General features: G+C 40.9%; 1 protein-coding gene across 1 annotated transcript; it reads right to left on the reverse strand.

The window, feature by feature from the left end:
* Nucleotides 1–243: 243 nt before the first annotated feature.
* LOC133830205 (cytochrome P450 736A117-like) lies at nt 244–5081 on the reverse strand. Its single transcript, XM_062260129.1, has 2 exons — nt 4062–5081; nt 244–983 (listed from the first exon to the last, which is right to left on the reverse strand). Exons 1-2 carry the CDS (start codon nt 4983–4985, stop codon nt 378–380), a joined length of 1530 nt encoding a protein of 509 aa, XP_062116113.1. The 5' UTR covers nt 4986–5081; the 3' UTR covers nt 244–377.
* Nucleotides 5082–18321: the final 13240 nt, after the last annotated feature.

Genomic DNA, 18321 nt, shown 5'->3' on the forward strand with positions numbered 1-18321 from the left:
TTGTTACCTTTTAACTCTTAAATAAAGAATTATATACCCACAGTACTCAGTCTTAGGTCAAATATTATGTACGTATATATATATATATATATATATATATATAGTCAGTAAATCTTGATCACCATATATTAATACCATTTTTATTTTTTAATTTGAATAAGTAATTACTACTTTTAAATTAACAAGTCATTAACTAGTGAAAATATAAACCCTATATAAAAATGAAATTTTGTCGAATCTAACTAGAGAAAAAAGTATTACTTATGTGTTTTTATTAATAAATAATTTAGGAGTATTCACATTATAATTTTATTTTTTTAAAAAAAACATATTACAAAAGAGCTGGAGGGTTTTTTTTAACATAATATATATGTTGATTATTTTGGAGTTGCAATAGCAATAAGAGGAACCTCCCTATGAATAGTGAGTCCCACACATTCTCGCATATCAAGATCATCAACCCCAGGCAATAATGTCCAATCAAATTTGTGGACAAGCTTAGCTAACACCAACTCATTACTAACCATGGCAAACAAGATTCCCGGGCAGCCTCTCCTGCCAGCCCCAAAGGGAATCAATTGGAAATGGTCACTCCCGGCTTTGAAATCCACCTCAGAATCAATAAACCTCTCGGGCTGAAACAGGTCAGGTTGGTCCCACAAGGTGGTGTCCCTTCCAATGGCCCAAGCATTGGTCATAACCATGGTCCCTGCAGCTATGTCAAAGCCCTTGATTTTGATATCTTGGGTTGATTCTCGAGGCACCAGCAATGGAATTGGTGGATACAAGCGAAGAGTCTCTTTCATTATAGCTTTTAAGTAAACCATTTTCTCCAAGTCTTCTTCTGATATGTCTGATTTTCCATTGGCTACTTCGGACACTTCACTTTGAAGTTTCTTTAGGATTATTGGATTCTTTAACAGTTCGGTCATTGCCCATTCTAAGACTGTGTAAGTTGTATCTGTCCCAGCAGCAAACATATCCTACGAATACAAGTACATCAATTGATTCAATGTCTTAATATTAAAGGGCTGTTATATATAATAAGGGGAATTCTCTTATATGGGCTTCACTTTAAGCCCTACCGATAGAGCTCTCAGTGTTTCTCGACCCGTGAACAGTTTTTGGCGTAATTTTTGTATGACCGTGTATATTGTAGCTATTTAAAACATCCTGCAAATTTTTAGAAAATTCTGAATAGTTTACAGTACTGTCAACTAGGTTCAAACATGTTGTTTTCCACGCGCATAAAAAAAATTAGTCATGCGTGCAACAACATGTTTAAACTTAGTTTTCGGTACTGTAAACTATTCAGAATTTTCTGAAAATTTGCAGGATGCTCTAAATAGCTACAATATACACGGTCATAAAAAAAATTGTGCCAAAAACTATTCACGGGTCGAGAACACTGAGAGTCCCACTAATAGAACTTAAAATGAAGCTCCTATAAAAGAATTGTCCTATATAATAATAGGTTTGAAATTTTCACATGCGTCATTTTTTTGCTTTCTTTGTGTACCCACTTAAATTTATATTTAAAAATGTATTTGCATTCACAATTTATTACAAACTTATTTAGATTTATAATTATTAGATTTATTATTAAATAATATAATGGCCAGTAATGTAGCTAGAAAATTGGTGAGAGAAGGTTTGAAGAATTGGATTCATTTTTGGAAGGTTTTACAAAATGATTTTGTCATATTTCTTCTAAATTTAGTCGGTCAAACCTTTAAAAAGAATATGTATTTTATTTTTTTAAGGATGTCAATTCCCCCTTGGTGGGGTGGTTGAACCTTAACTCAAGGTCTAGGGATCAAACCCCTACACCATTAATTTGTATTAGGAGTGTGCACGGTGTGGTTTGGGTGGTTTGAACTCTTTTTAATACACCATGCCACAAGTGCGGTATCGTAGCTAGAACACATCGTGTGGTGTGGTTTGGGTGGTTTTCCACGGTGTGAGTGTGTTAAAAAATGTGTGAGACAGAGATGGTGATAGGGAGGAGGCGCAAATGAGATGAGAGAGGAAGAAGTTGTTGTTGTGTATGATATGTTAGAGAATAAGGTTATACCATAATTTAAGTGGGCTCCTAGTTTCATATTAGGTTACTAAAAAATGGTATATATGTAAAGTTTAATTTTTTTTTAACATATTTATAAGTATACGGTGCGGTGTGGTGCAAACCAAAATTTCACACTGCCAAACCGCGCACCGCGTGGTTTAGCTAAGATACAAACCATACCGAACCATTCCACTTTTGACACCGCAGTTTGCAGTGTAGTGTGGTGCAGTGCGGTCGGTCGCCGTGATTTGCCGGTTTAGATACTCACCCCTAATTTGTATATATTTTATAATATGCATAGATTTGTACCCCAAATAAGGTTGCCTTAGCTCAAGTGGGTCTCTATGTAATTCTTTATATCATTGTTGTCCACCAAAGTGACTCTTGCCAACCTTTTTTTCATTTTTAATAAAGAATGGTAATGATTGATTGAAAATAATAAGTTGTAGAAACATTTGAGCAACATTTAAATTGCTTGCATTGAAGATGCTTTTTGGATCCTAAAAAATTTACAATTTTTTTCTTTGAATGTGCCTTGATGATGGATTTTTTAAGCCTTTATTTTTCATTTTGGGGCTTCTTTGGGTTAGGGTCCTAGGCTTAACCCTAGCCCGTCTATAGTCAATCACCATCATGGATACGTGTAGGGGTGCTCAGGATCCACACCAATCTAATTACCCCGAATCAATTCAAACCAATCCAATAATAACAAAAAGTTGGATATCCAATTACAATTGGATTTGATTGGATTTGAAAAGTTTGATGTTAATTGGATTGGATTGGTTGGCAGATGGGACTGTGAAAATCCAATTATAATTAATATATATTTTTTATATAAATATATTTAGTTGGATTGTTGTTGTTTTTGGATGTTATGTAGTTAACACTTTGGAGATGTTGTTGTTGTGTTACTATCTAAGTACTTTAATTATTGGTTTTGACATATTACTTTTAAAATTTGAATGGTTGTGTTGTAAACTTAATAGTTCGACGACTTAATGTGGTAATTGTAAGAATTAAATTTAGTATTATTACTAAATAGTGTTTAATTTTCTGCATGATTTTTTTTGTATATTTTTTTTATTTGTTAATTTTTTTAATAATAAAATTTAGGTTCAAAGATAAAATAACTGATCGAATTAGATTGAATTTTGAGGCCAAATTAGATTGGATGATTTCCAACAGCTAACTTTTAGGGATAAAAATGTTAGATCGGATAAACACCCTTAACATGGGTACTTGTTTTTGTTGCTACGTATGCTAGTCACCTCTATGTTAAAACGATTTTGTTGATATTATTTTTGCATTCCAACTTAATTATTATTTGTACTTGTTCATCAACAAATCAATTATGTGGATGTTATATTTGCATAATCATATAAATAATAGTAAGTAGTACTCGTTGGATTCCAATGATGGAGAAGGGCATAGTTTCCAAGCCCCAAATGTATGGCCATGGATCTAGTTATCCAATATGACTATTCTGAGCATGTATTGAGTATGCGGTATAGAATTAGTTGATAGATTAATTATGACGTATGGAAAAATAGATTAAATGATAAATTTAATATTTTAGAGTTGTTAGGTATAATTAGAAAGAAAGAAAATAGTGGTTCTTTTATTATTTAAAATAAATAATAATATTAAAAAATTAATCATTTTAATTATTTAAAAAAAATCTTATTTTTTATCATCAATCCATCCAATTGTGGATGGATTGGTTTTTGTGGACCAAAGAATTAATAATTCATAATCATTTCCTTTTCATGTGATGAATTGAACCATTCCACACTCCTTAATTTGCTGATAAGTTTTATATTATTACTACTCTCAAAACTATATTAACAAAGTTTCTTTTTAAAAAAAATAAATAAATATATGTATTATATGATTTCCTATAGGGAGATGTAATAAAATCAGTCATATATGTACTCATAATGAATATAAATGCACACACATAGATATATAGAGATCAATAGAGGGAGACAGTTCTTACCAGGATAATAGCTTTAATATTGTCTTTACTAACTGAAAACCCCGCCATTTTTGTGTTTTCTTGAATCTCAAGCAAAATATCCACAAAGTTCTTTCTATCTTGACCTTCATTATTGTAATTAAAACCCTCCATGTGTTCCTCAACTACACTATCCAGAAAACTATCAAAAGCTTTAGCAACTTTCTCCACTGCCCTATCCGTACCGTTCACGTAGTTCACCCAAGAAAGCCACGTTATATAGTCCCCAACACAAACACTCCCCAACAACCTCATTAAATCCCCAAGTAACTCCTTAAACCGAGTCCCACCTTTTGCTCCCTCATACTTCCTCCCAAAAACGACCCTACAAATCACGTCGTTTGTGTACGACGAAAACATTTCGCTCAGATTTACAGGCAACGACAACTCAAAACACTGTCGTTTGATGAGTTCAACCATTAACGCCGCTTCTTCTTCCCTAACCGATCTAAAGGAGTGGACCCTTTTGGGGCTGAGGAGGTGGAGCATGCAAATACTTCTCATCTGCCTCCAATACTCGCCGTACGGTGCCGTGGAGATGTCCCTGGCTTGGTAGAGGAGTTTATGGGCCATGCTGAGTTTGGGCCTGTTGGAGAAAACGACGTCGTGGGTTTTCATGATCTCGCGGGCGGCGTCGGCGGACGAGACCACGAGTACGGGCCTGGAGCCGAAGTGGACTAGCATGAGTGGGCCGTGGTGTTGGGCCAATTGTTGGAGGGTGCGGTATGGATAGAGGCCCAGTTGGTGGAGGTTGCCTAGGATTGGGAGTCTTCGTGGTGATGGAGGCAAGTTTTTCTGGGTTGTGTTTGATAAAGTGAAGATCAACCGTTTGATCAGAGAAATTGTGAAGATGACAGTGGCGATGATCGGAACAAGAAAGGAAGAAAGAAATGAAAGGTTTGACATGGTGTATCTATGGCTAATGTGTGCATGTGGTCCTATCTGACTATGGTATTTATTTATTGTTATATAGAAGGGATCCCCGCGGTGGAGATTTTCTTACAAAACAAAATTTATAATATCTACCTATTAAATTTTGTCGCTTATTCTCTTTGAATTGTATGGGAAATAGTGATGCATACGGGGCTGGAAATTGGCGTGGAGTGCTCTCCATCCCGGTCATCATTTATATTTTTTTTTTATTGGGGCAGAGAATCCTAATGCGAACCTATTTATTTAAAAAAATAAATTTTAAAATAAAAATTGTAAATTAAAATATAGCACAATATTTATTATTTAAAATATTAAACATTATCCTAAATAAATTTTAAAATCTTAAAAAAGTTACTACTATACTACAATAACACATAAATAAATATATAAAATACATATAAAATATTACAAATATATATATATAAAATTTAAATGGAGCCCGTCGGGGCGGGGAGTGCTATCCCCGCCCCCGCCCATTTAACATTCAGGGATTGAAAATTATCCCCATCCCCCCCGTTCCCCATTTACACGGAGATTCTCCGTCCCATTAAGGGCCGGTCCCTGCGGGGCCCCGACCCCATGTGAAGAAATGAAAAATACCCCATTGGTTCTAGAACATATGAGCTGGCATAACCAATTGTGTGTGGTCCTAATGCATAACCAATTCTTGTTAGAATATTCCTTGCTGTAATTATTATTGTGTAATTATAAAAAGGTCTAGATCATTCTTTGTAAAAGCACACGTTTTCTATAAATACAAAAAGGTCAACCAATGAATTTGTTGAGCTGAGCTTATTCATTCCATTTCACTCTTCTCTCGTTTTTTCTCTTTCGTTTTTCTGTTTTCTTTGTTTTCAAACTTGGTATCAGAGCCAGGTTCTACACCAGTGGTGTGCTTAGTCGAGTGAAATGGCTGAACAAACTCCCATTCATGGTGAACAGGGCTCAACAGCAAGAAGCACAGCCAGTGGCATTGCTCAGTCCTCAGCTCCAGCAGCCAGCGTTATCGGACCACATGTAGGAAGCACCTTGACTCAGCCTTTTGCTCTAAAGCCGGACAGGAACAACTATAAGCTATGGAAGACGATGGTGTCAGCGATAGTTCGTGGTCATCGATTGGATGGGTATCTAAATGGTGCCAGGGTGAAACCAATCGAGTTCCTGCCATCTGATGCATCTTCAGGTGAAGATGCAGTGGTTATTAATCCAGAGTTTGAATCCTGGATCGTGAATGATCAACTCCTCCTTGGATGGTTGTATGGCTCCATGACCGAGAGTATTGCCACAGAGGTCATGGGGTGTGATTCTTCTGCAGGTTTATGGCAGGCTCTGGAGACTTTGTTTGGTGCACACTCACGTGTGAAGATGGATGAGTATCGTACAAAGATACAAACCTCAAGAAAAGGAGCCTTGTCTATGGCAGACTATCTACGCCAAAAACGCCAGTGGGCAGATGTTTTAACTCTTGCAGATGATCCTTACCCAGCAAAACAGCTAGTGTCAAATGTGCTTTCTGGACTTGACATCAAATACCTGCCAATCGTGCTTCAGGTTGAAGCAATATCCTCCACTTCCTGGCAAGAGCTTCAGGACATACTCCTGAGCTTTGATAGTAAGTTAGACAGGTTAACAACCCTGTCTGGATCCTCTAAACTACCAAATTCTGGCTCACCCTCTGCTAACATTGCTGCTACTAAACCCTTTGGTTTTTCAGGAAATAAATCTCAAGCTCCAGGTCAATATGGTAAAGGAAATCTGGGTAATCCTAGTCAATTCAGAGGAGTCAGAGGACCTGGTAGATTCAGAGGTCGAGGAGGAAGAAATCAGAGCAATTCTAAACCCACTTGTCAAGTTTGTGGGAGATATGGTCATAGTCAAGCCTATTGCTACAATCGATATGATGAATCATACATGGGAACAGATCCAAATGGACCTAACAATGGCAACAGAGGTACTCAGAACAGCAACAATGGCAATGGAACTTCTGCTTTCATAGCCAATCCTGAGATGGTGGAAGACAGAGCTTGGTATGTGGATTCTGGAGCCAGCAACCACATAACAGTTGACACAAATAATCTGACTCACAAGGCTGAATACAAGGGTGAGGAGACCTTGACTGTTGGTAATAGCAATAAGCTTGACATTGTCCATGTTGGTAAAAGTTTGATACCTTCTGTTGATAACAGCTCCTTAATTTTGAACAATGTCTTACATGTGCCAAATATTACTAAGAATTTACTTAGTATTTCTAAGCTCACACATGACAATAATGTGTTTGTTGAATTTTTTGCTCAAAATTGTTTTGTGAAGGATCTGGAAACAAAGAAGGTGCTCCTCCAAGGGACTCTTAGAGATGGGCTATATCAGCTTACTAACCAACAAGAAGGTCTTCCCAACCACTCAAGTTTATTTTCAAGTTCTGAGTATGTTAAACTCTTCACTGGTGTTGTTTCTAAGTCAAGGAATAAGCATGTTACTAATCCCAAGTTTCTTTCCCTAAAGGAGAGGTGGCATAAACGTTTAGGTCACCCCTCCAATCAAGTTTTAAATCATGTGTTGAGTCTTGTAAATGTAAAAGTTATCATGAATGAAAAGAAAAGCTTCTGTGAAGCATGTCAATTTGGAAAATCGCATGCCTTACCCTTCAATACTAATCCCAGTCGTGCACAACACATTCTCGATCTGATTCATACAGATGTTTGGGAGCCTGCACCCATCATTTCTAATTCCAATTACAAGTTTTACATTCATTTTGTTGATGATCATAGTAGATACACTTGGATTTACCCCCTCAAAACCAAAGATGAAGCCCTTTCAGCCTTTATTCAATTTAAAACATTGGTAGAAAATCAATTTGAAAGGAAAATTAAGGCTCTACAAACTGATTAGGGAGGGGAATTCCAAACTTTTGCCAAAAGTGTTGCTGAAAATGGTATTGATTTTCAACATTCATGCCCTCACACCTCTGCTCAAAATGGCAGAGCTGAGAGGAAACATAGGCATATTGTTGAGATGGGCTTGACACTTCTTGCTCAAGCTCATATGCATCTTAAGTATTGGTGGGATTCATTTCAAACTGCTGTGTATCTAATTAACAGATTGCCTACACCAATTTTGAAAAATCAATCTCCATTCCATGTTGTGTTTAACAAGAAACTAGATTATAAATTCCTTAAAACATTTGGAGTAGCATGTTATCCTTGCATTAGACCATACCAAACTCATAAGTTTCAATTTCATTCAACCAAATGTGTCAATCTTGGGTATAGTGATGCTCATAAAGGGTATAAATGTCTTAGCTCAACAGGGAGAATGTATATTTCTAGGAATGTGATCTTCAATGAAGATGACTTTCCATTTAAATTTGGTTTTCTAAACAATTATCAGCCTGAGCAATCTGTTTGTGTCAGTGTTCCATCTTGGTCTTCTCTTTTTCAATCTTCCAGGCATCTACTTCTCAAGTCCCTGGGGAAGCATCTTCAGACACAATAGATTCAACTGATCCTAATGATCAAAACCTGGTAACTGAACATGAGCCATCTTCATCTACTTCTCATGATTCTGATTTACCTGACACAGAGCATAATCCTGGAGGTAGTTCAGTGAGAAATGCAGGTTCTGAACCTCATGTTGAAAATCAAGAAACTACTACTTTCCCTAAACCAGTATCTTTGGCACCAGTTCATCCAATGATTACTCGATCCAAGGCAGGCATATTCAAGCTTAAATCCTACCTTGGTCAAGCTCAGTGGCATTGGAATAATGATGAGCCTACCACAGTAAAGGAAGCTTTAAACCATCCTGGTTGGAACTCTGCAATGAGTGAAGAAATGACAGCTTTAAAGAAAAACAAGACATGGATTCTGATTCCTAAGCTACCAGGCATGAACATCATTGGAAACAAGTGGGTTTTCAGAGAAAAGAGGAACTCAGATGGCACATTTCAGAGATACAAGGCACGGCTGGTTGCCAAGGGTTTCAATCAAAGACCTGGCATTGATTTTGGAGAGACCTACAGTCCAGTTATAAAGGCTTCCACAGTAAGAATCATTCTCTCAATTGCTATTGCAAAGCATTGGGAAATCAGGCAACTAGACATTAACAATGCATTCTTAAATGGAAGTTTGGAAGAGGATGTGTATATGCTACAACCACAGGGCTTTGAAGACCAAGATCAACCTGAGGCTGTGTGTAAACTAACGAAGTCTCTCTATGGTTTAAAGCAGGCACCAAGGGCCTGGTATGAGAGGTTAAAGGCAACATTATTAAGCTGGAAGTTTGTGAATTCAAAGGCAGATTCTTCTCTGTTTTTCTACAAGGCACTTGGCATTGTTGTTATGGTACTGATTTATGTCGATGACATAATTATAACAGGGAATAATGTTGCTAAACTCAAGCAGTTCATTGCTAAGCTGAATAATATGTTTGCTCTGAAAAGATCTAGGGCCACTCCACTTGTAACGACCCGAATTTGCTAATCGGGCTTAGGGCCTTGATTAGTGTGCCTGAAGGGCAATAAATGATTTAATATGCTAATATGTTGATTTACGTGTATATATGATTATGATGCTTGTTTATTTAAGTTAAATATGCATGTGAACCCCATCTGGATATTAGGGGTATAAATGTGATAAATGTTATATATATGTGATATGTCTGTGCAGCACGATCCGAAACAGTCCTGGGGAGCGGTTAGCCTGAAAGTCACAATAGGGTTGAGATTCGGACTCGGGGCGAGTCGAGGGATAATTCGGGTATTAGATGAGTTATGGGGTTATCGGGACATGAAAATAAATATTTAGAGATATATTTGAGGATAGAATGTCTAGGCGGGAATATTAGGGAAATTTACCATTTTGCCCTCGGGGACGTTTTGGTACCCCGAGCCTTGAGGTAACCCTTTAGACTTAAGTTAAGTAAAACAAAAAGGAGGATTTACTTAGAAGCTTTGGGAAACTGACTTATACTTCTCCTTCTGAACTAAGGATAGCATCTCACCATCCCTATCTTTCTCTCCTTCATTCTCTAAGGCATATCAAAGGGAATTTTTGGTGTAAGCTAGCTTAAGCAAGGGATTGGGCTGAGGAAACTTAGGACCTTAAAGCTTGAGGATTGAGGATCAACTACAGGGATTGAATTCAGCAAGGTAAGCTTAAATTATTGGGATTATGTTGAGAATTGTTGCTGGTTTGCTAGAGTATGCATGCTAGTTAAGCTTAATCTGTGTTTGGGTATTTTAGTTGGGTTTTGGAGCAGATTTTGATGGGGTTTTAATGTTGATATTGAGCTGGTATGTATGTGTTAATTATCTGGGTTTGCGGCTTTGGGATTGTTAGCTTGGTTTTGGTGAGGATTGGCTTGAAGAAAAGGTAGAAAACTGATGAAGAATTCTGGGTTTGGAGGTGAGGGCCGCGGCCCGTGTGCGCGCGCACAGCCATGGGTGGCCGAGAAGCTCATGCGCGCCGCGGCGCTTGGTGCGCGCACCGCGGCCCGTGTGGGGGTCAGTGTGGTGCTAGCTTCTGTTTCGAGGCTAGCCGCGGCGCTTGTGGGAGGGGCCGCGGCTCTTAGTGCCAAATTGTGCTTTTTAGGGTATTTAGGCTTAGGAACTCATTAGGTAAGGCTCGGGATGGATTTTATCACCCGGATTGATAGAATTCAAGGTCCCGGAGGTTAGGGTTATGGCTCGAAGTTATTTAATGGATTATAATTTGACGGATGAACATTGTTAACATGTTGTGACTAGGGTTTCGGAGAGGCTCAAGTTAGAGGACTGTGCTCGGGGTTTCGGTGCTCAGAACTCAGGTAAGAAAACCCTTGTTCCCATAGAGCTTGTGTGCAGGGCTGAGCCCGATATGTTTGAACTACGGGGCGTAGCCCTTTATCTGATTATGCTAGAATTCTGTACTTGCTTGTTATACTATGTATATTACTATGTGAATGATCGGCAAGAGCCGGGAACGGCGAAGGCCGGGAACGGCGTTGGGCACGTTGAGTGCAAGGCCGAGAACGGCAAGGGGCCGGGAGTAGCGTTGAGCACGTGGAGTGCGAGATGCCAGGGCGGGTCCCTAAAAAGGATACCTGGGATATCCTCACGGCGTGGTCCGCGAACCCAGGGCTTGGTAAACGCCTGGGACGGCTAGGCCGTATGTGTTTAGCCCATTGGTGGCCTGTCTATACGCTTGATATATGTATTGCATATGTTTTCTGTTTGTGGGTTTTCTTGCTGGGCTTCGGCTCACAGATGCTCTGTGGTGCAGGTAAGGGTAAGGAGAAGATCAACCAACCATGAGTACAGCAGGCGTGAGGCGGCGTGTACATGTTTGGCCAACCTGGCTGCCACAGCCAGAGGATTTTGGGAGATGCTTGTAAATAAACTTAGATTTTGTTGTTTAGCCGACTTGGTTCCATTTTTATGTTGTAAATATTTCTAAAATGTATTTTGGGATCCCAAGTGTAAAACTTTTATGATTTTCTATGGAAATTATCATTTCTAAAAGCTTTTGCTTTGCTAATGACTTAATTACACTGTTTGACCTAAAACCTCGATTAGCGAGTTGAAAGCACTTTTTTAAATTCACTTAGTAACGGCTCTAAGGAAGTAGGGCGTTACAACTTGGTATCAGAGCGAGCCAAGGTTATTGGTTCTGGAGATTGAACAAACATGTACACACGCAGTCAGTGATAGGCTTAACTCAGGGTTGGTTGGTAAGATTGGCTGATATGTCTGAATATGTGTTTGAATGCCCTGTATGCCTGCTTACTTTATATAGAGCATGATGAATGAGTTAATATATGCATGATGCTAGGGCATGGCCCGCTGTGTGCTATATGCTATATGCTATATGAGTTATTATTTGTGGATGACTGATGTGCCTGGGAGGTGGTTTTGGATGTTGTTATCATGCCTGATGAGCGGCGTCGTTGGTTGCAGGCATATTTGTTGAGATGCCTCGACAATCAGCTAGACTCTGCGACAGTAAGGCCGAGGATGACAATCAGGGTCAGGACCCTCCACCTGCCCCACAGAACTGGCAAGAAATGTTTGCTGAGATGGAAGCGAGACTGCAGCGAACAGAGGAAGAGTTGCGACAGATGAGGCAACAGGCCCTGCCTCAGGTTACTGGGCTGCTAGTGCAGCAGGTTGCAGCATCAATGTTAGTGCAGCCTGCCATGGAGAATAAGTGGGAGCCTTTGTATGAATGGTTCAGGAAGCAGCATCCTCCCACCTTCGAGGGTGGATCAAACCCACTGCGGGCAGAGCAGTGGATGAATATGATTGCCACGATTCTGGATTTTATGAGAGTTCAGGGGAACGAGAGGGTAGCCTGTGCTAGTTACATGTTCAGAGAGGATGCCCGCATCTGGTGGGACGTGGTAGTTCAGAGAAGGGAAGTATTAGCTATGACCTGGGAGGAATTCAGAAACTTGTTTAATGAGAAGTACTACAGTGTGGCAGTACGAGCTGCGAAGGTTGATGAGTTTATCAACCTGACTCAGAATCGATCGACAGTGACAGAGTATGCCATTAAGTTTGATAGATTGGAAAAGTTTGCGCTAGATCTAGTGCCGACTGATGCGCCCAGGAGGGATAGGTTTTGTAACGCCCTAAACTCCAGGGACCATTACGGTGTGCCTTGTAAACAGTGCTAAACCCGCTAATCGAGTCATTTGGCCAAAACGTGTAACTAAGTATGATTAGCGGTTTAGGGTTTAAACATTTTGGTTAAGATGTAACGTTTCACTAGAACGTTTAATATATACGTTGGGATCTCGGAAATATAATTTCAGAGTCTATTACAGAAAATATTTACAACAGGCCGTCCTAAGCGGCAAAACAGGGTTAAAGCCTAGTTCCACTTTAAACCTCGGCCGTGACGGACGAGCAGCTGCATATGTACATCTCATCACCTAAGCTCTCCAACTCAAGGATGGTCCAGCTTCCTCTTGCCTTTACCTGCACCACGTAGCGCCCGTGAGCCGAAGCCCAGCAAGAGAACACAGTAAAGCATGATATAATATCAACAACGATCATAATAACCATTCAGGACTATCAATCCAAGCAAATAAGTGACAATAGCCGAAAGTCACGATAATGAGCATAGCTCCTTCTAGCCATGTGACGAAAGGGTCACCAGGGCTCAACTGATAAGTGATTCTTTCATAAGTTTGATCAGGACAGGTGCATGGTGAATGATCACCAACATAACCTTCCTCCCGACTCTAGAGTCGTGCTATGGAAAACGTCCCCTAGCCATGTGACAAACAGTCATCGGGGTCATATACCTTGGCTACAAACATCTGGTCATAGACCAGGCAAGCGCTTATAAGTTCTTCGACCTTAGGGTCGATCCCGCATTAATGCCATGGAGCTATTCAATACGTGATCATCCACCTTAGGGTCGGTCTGGCATTAGTGCCTTAGAGCCACTCAATGCATAATGCTCGACTTTAGAGTCGGTCCAGCATTAATGCCTTGGAGCCATTCAATGCATGATTCTCGACTTTAGAGTCGGTCTAGCATTAATGCCATAGAGCCATTCAATGCATGATTCTCGACTTTAGGGTCGGTCCCTGACTAGTCAGTGTCATACACAAGTAAGTCATGCTGCCAATCATATATCACATGTTCCATATCCATAAACAAGGTACTCAGCATTCTTACTAAACAGGTATTAGTACAATTAGGACCTTGCATAAACACAGAGGCTCAAGCTCTGAACGATATCATACTCAGTATACAAAGCATGTCATAATCACATGTTTCTCATGCATCATATGCAATATATCCAGCAACCCAACATGCACCAATAACAGCCACGCATGTCACGCTTAATAATCAACCAACATGCATCAATAATAGTCATGCATGTCATACTCAATAATCAACCAACATGCATCAATAATAGCCATGCATGTCATATTCAATAATCAACCAACATGCATCATTAATAGCCATGCATGTCACATATACACAGGGTGCAGTATTCTTACCTCAAATCCGAGCTAGAACCAATATAAGAACGACCATTGAGAACGATCAACCTTTAAGCCCTTAGCGGTCACCTAATCATAACCAAATATGGAACACCATCAATAACATGATAACCAAAGGTTTTCAAACCAATATCTAGCCTCCAAGAGATCAATCCAACCTAATCTAGGTAATAGGGACACTCCCGAGGCCCATAGCTAAGTTCCCGGGGTCAAAACGAGCAAACGGGGTGAAAACAGGGCAAGGGTTGTGGCCCTAGCACCTTGGGCCGCGGCCCCCAGGGTTCTCTGAGGAAAGGGCCGCGGCGCCCTCCATCAAGGGCCGCAGCGCCCAGCAGGGCCAATTTCCTGACACCTGCTTCATCGAACTAGGGCCGCGGCGCCCAAGAACAGGGTCGCGGCCCCCAACCCTGGGCCATTCCCAAACGTGTAAAGCACTTAAAATCCTCCAAAAACATACCCAAACATTCCCCAATCATCAAATCAAAGTTCCCAAGCTTCCCAATACTCCAAAACCCTCAAAACCCAAGGTTCAAACCAACCAAAAACTCAACAATTCACAAAGTCCAATTCTAAGCTTAAAACTTTAAAAACTTCAAACTTCAAACTTAGATTACCTTTGATTGGGTTGTTTTCCGTCAAATCCTTTGGTTAAGAAGCTTCTAATCTTTCCTAGGATCGCTATGCCTCGACCCTCGCTTGATTCCGACTCCTAGAACTCAAGATTTCCTCAAAAATACTCAAACGGTATAACAGACTGTCTTTGAGAGAGAACGAGAGGTTTCTAACGTATGTTCTTATCTGGGAAGCTACTTCAAGCTTAAGTAACCTCAAATAAAACCTAGTTCTCGGGGTCCCGAAAACACCCCCGGGGATACTATAGTCAAAACTTCCAGAATTCCATCCTGATCTCAAATACTCCCAATCTATCACCAAATAAACATTTCTATTACCCCGAAATTGACCCCGTTATGACAAAACCGCTAATCCATTATATATGACCGTCTCATGTCGAATAGCTCGAATATATCTCCATAGTAATTAAATCTCATTCACAAATTACAATATGCACCCAATTTACAAATATGCCCTCAGCATGCCAAATTACCAAAATGCCCTTATCATTATAAACACACCCATATGCATGCATCTATCATCATATCATAATATAATTCACATTAACACGCATATGATCATTAAATATCATAATAAATCAATTATGGCCCTCCCGGCCTCCTAATCAAGGTCCTAAACCTTATTAGGAAATTTGGGGCATTACAGGTTTGTGCGAGGGTTGAATGTGATGATTGCCTGCGATGTGAACATTACCTTGGATCTAGAGACTACTACTTATGGTCAAGCCGTGGATAAAGCCCTTACTGCTGAGAGGGCCGAAGATCAGATTTGGAAGGATAGCGATGTTAGGCGCGATGCCAGGAGGACAGTGCCTCCTTTAGTTGGACTCAGTCGTGGTGGTGGTTTTAGTGAACAAAAGAGGAAGGCCCCAGATTCCTTTGTTCCTCCCAGCTCAGATAGGAGGGCACGGGGTGCTTCTACTGGCCGTTAGGGTGGCAGTGATAATTGGAGGAGTTTTCCTATGTGTCCGCGGTGCAGGCGTCGACACCAGGGTGAGTGCAGGATCAGGGCCTGCTTCGTTTGTGGGAGTGCCAGCCATCTGAAGAGGGATTGACCTCAAGTTAAGAAGGAGGAGCAGAAGCAGAGTGACAGTCTTGCTCCTGCTAGGGTATTCACTTTGACACGGACTAAGGCGGAGGCTAGCCCCTCAGTTGTGATAGGTCAGATCTCTAGTGCTGGTTCTTTGTATACTGCATTGTTTGATTCAGGGGCTACCCATTCATTTGTATCTGCTAGAGTGATAGATCAGCTTTGTAGACCTAGTGGTGTGTATGCTAGGGGATTTCAGACTTTGTTGCCAACAGGAGAACTGGTAGTCTCTAGGAAGTGGATTAGGGCATTGCCAGTGGAGGTAGGTGGTAGGGAGTTGTCTGTTGATTTGATTGAGCTAGAGATGGATGATTTTGACATGATTTTGGGAATGGATTGGCTATCCAAGTATGGGGCAACGATTGACTGCAAGCGCAGAATGGTAACTTTTGAACTAGAAGGGGAGATACCCTTTGTGTTTGTGGGGTCAGTTAATGGACCGCGTGTACCAATAATTTCAGCCTTAAGGGCTAGAGACCTGATGCAGAAAGGTTGCATAGGATTCCTAGCGAGTGTTGTGGATACTTCCAGGGTGGTGACGGTTGGACCGGGTGAGACCAGATTGGTATGTGAGTTTCCGGATTTGTTCCTAGCGGATCTGCCGAGGTTGCCGCCGCAGCGGGAGATTGACTTTGTTATAGAGTTGGTACCAGGAGCGGAACCAGTATCTAGGACACCCTACAAAATGGCTCCGGCGGAGTTAAAGGAGTTGAAGATTCAGTTGCAGGAATTACTTGATTTGGGGTTCATCAGACCGAGTTTCTCGCCATGGGGTGCTCCAGTGTTGTTCATTAAGAAGAAGGATGGGTCCCTTAGGATGTGTATCGATTATAGGGAGCTGAACAAGTTAACCATTAAGAATAAGTATCCACTACCTAGGATCGACGATTTGTTTGATCAGCTACAAGGAAGAACAGTGTTTTCCAAGATAGACCTCTGATCAGGTTACCATCAGTTAAGGATTAAAGAGGAGGACATACCAAAGACCGCTTTCCGAACGAGGTATGGACATTACGAATTCTTGGTTATGTCCTTCGAATTAACCAATGCCCCAGCAGCCTTCATGGATATGATGAATAGGGTTTTCAGGGATTATCTGGACAAGTTTGTGATCGTATTCATCGACGACATCTTAGTGTACTCCCAGTCAAAGGCAAAGCATGATCAGCATCTGCGGTTGGTACTACAGTGGTTGAGGGAGCATAAGTTATATGCTAAGTTCAGTAAGTGTGAGTTCTAGTTTCCACAAGTTACATTTCTGGGCCATATTGTCAGTAAGGAGGGGATTCTGGTTGACCCAAGTAAGATTGAGGCGGTCAGAGATTGGCCTAGACCGAGCAGTGTTCCTGAAGTGAAAAGCTTCCTGGGTTTAGCAGGGTATTATCGGCAGTTTTTTGAGGGGTTCTCCGATAGCTACACCATTGACAGAACTGACAAAGAAGAAGACAAGGTATGCTTGGACGGATAGATGTGAAAACAATTTTAAGGAACTGAAGCGGCGACTGATTACTGCGCCAGTGTTAAGCTTGTCGATAGAGAATGAAAAGTTTGTGGTCTACTGTGATGCATCTAGGCAGGGTCTGGGGTGCGTGTTGATGCAAGCTGGCAAGGTGATAGCCTATGCATCGAGACAGTTGAAGGAATATGAGCAGAGATATCCTACGCATAACCTGGAGTTGGCAGCGGTGGTGTTTGCACTTAAGATTTGGAGGCATTATCTCTATGGTGAGAAGTGCGAGATATACACCGACCATAAGAGCCTAAAGTATTTCTTTACACAGAAGGACCTAAATATGCGCCAGAGGCGGTGGCTGGAGTTGGTTAAGGATTATGATTGTGATATCCTTTACCATCCTGGGAAGGCAAATGTAGTGGCTGATGCATTGAGTCGAAAGGACCCAGGGCAGTTGTTTAGCTCGAGACAAATATCTGATAAGTTAGCTGAGGAGATGACTAGAGCAGGTATAGAGTTGGTGGTTGGTCAGTTGGCCAACATCACTCTTCAGTCTACACTCCTTGAGAGGATCAAGGAAGCACAAGGAAAAGATTCTCAGTTGAGAGGACATAGGGAGAGTGCCTTAGTCGGAGCGACAAAGGACTTTTCCATGTCAGAGATGGGGTTACTGAAGTATAAGGGTCGAATCTGTGTTCCGATGGATTCTGTTATCCGGCGAGAGATCTTGGATGAGTCGCATACCACTCCCTATTCTTTGCACCCGGGTACGACGAAGATGTACCAGGACTTGAAAACTCTGTATTGGTGGTCGGGCATGAAGAGGGATGTGGTGGATTATGTGGCTAAGTGCTTAACTTGTCAGCAGGTTAAGGCTGAACATCAGAGGCCAGCGGGGTTGTTGCAACCTTTGGGGATTCCAGAGTGGAAGTGGGAAGATATTACTATGGATTTCGTAGTTGGTTTACTGAGAACTGTGGGACAGCATGACTCAGTGTGGGTGATTGTAGATAGGTATACCAAGTCTGCCCACTTCTTGCCTGTAAAGACGAATTATACTGTGGAGCAGTATGCTGAGTTGTATGTGAAGGAGATTGTTCGACTTCATGGGGCTCCGAGGTCGATAGTTTCGGACAGAGA

This window comes from Humulus lupulus, chromosome 4 (assembly GCF_963169125.1).
Source record: "Humulus lupulus chromosome 4, drHumLupu1.1, whole genome shotgun sequence".
In the NCBI taxonomy this organism is placed as follows: domain Eukaryota; kingdom Viridiplantae; phylum Streptophyta; class Magnoliopsida; order Rosales; family Cannabaceae; genus Humulus; species Humulus lupulus.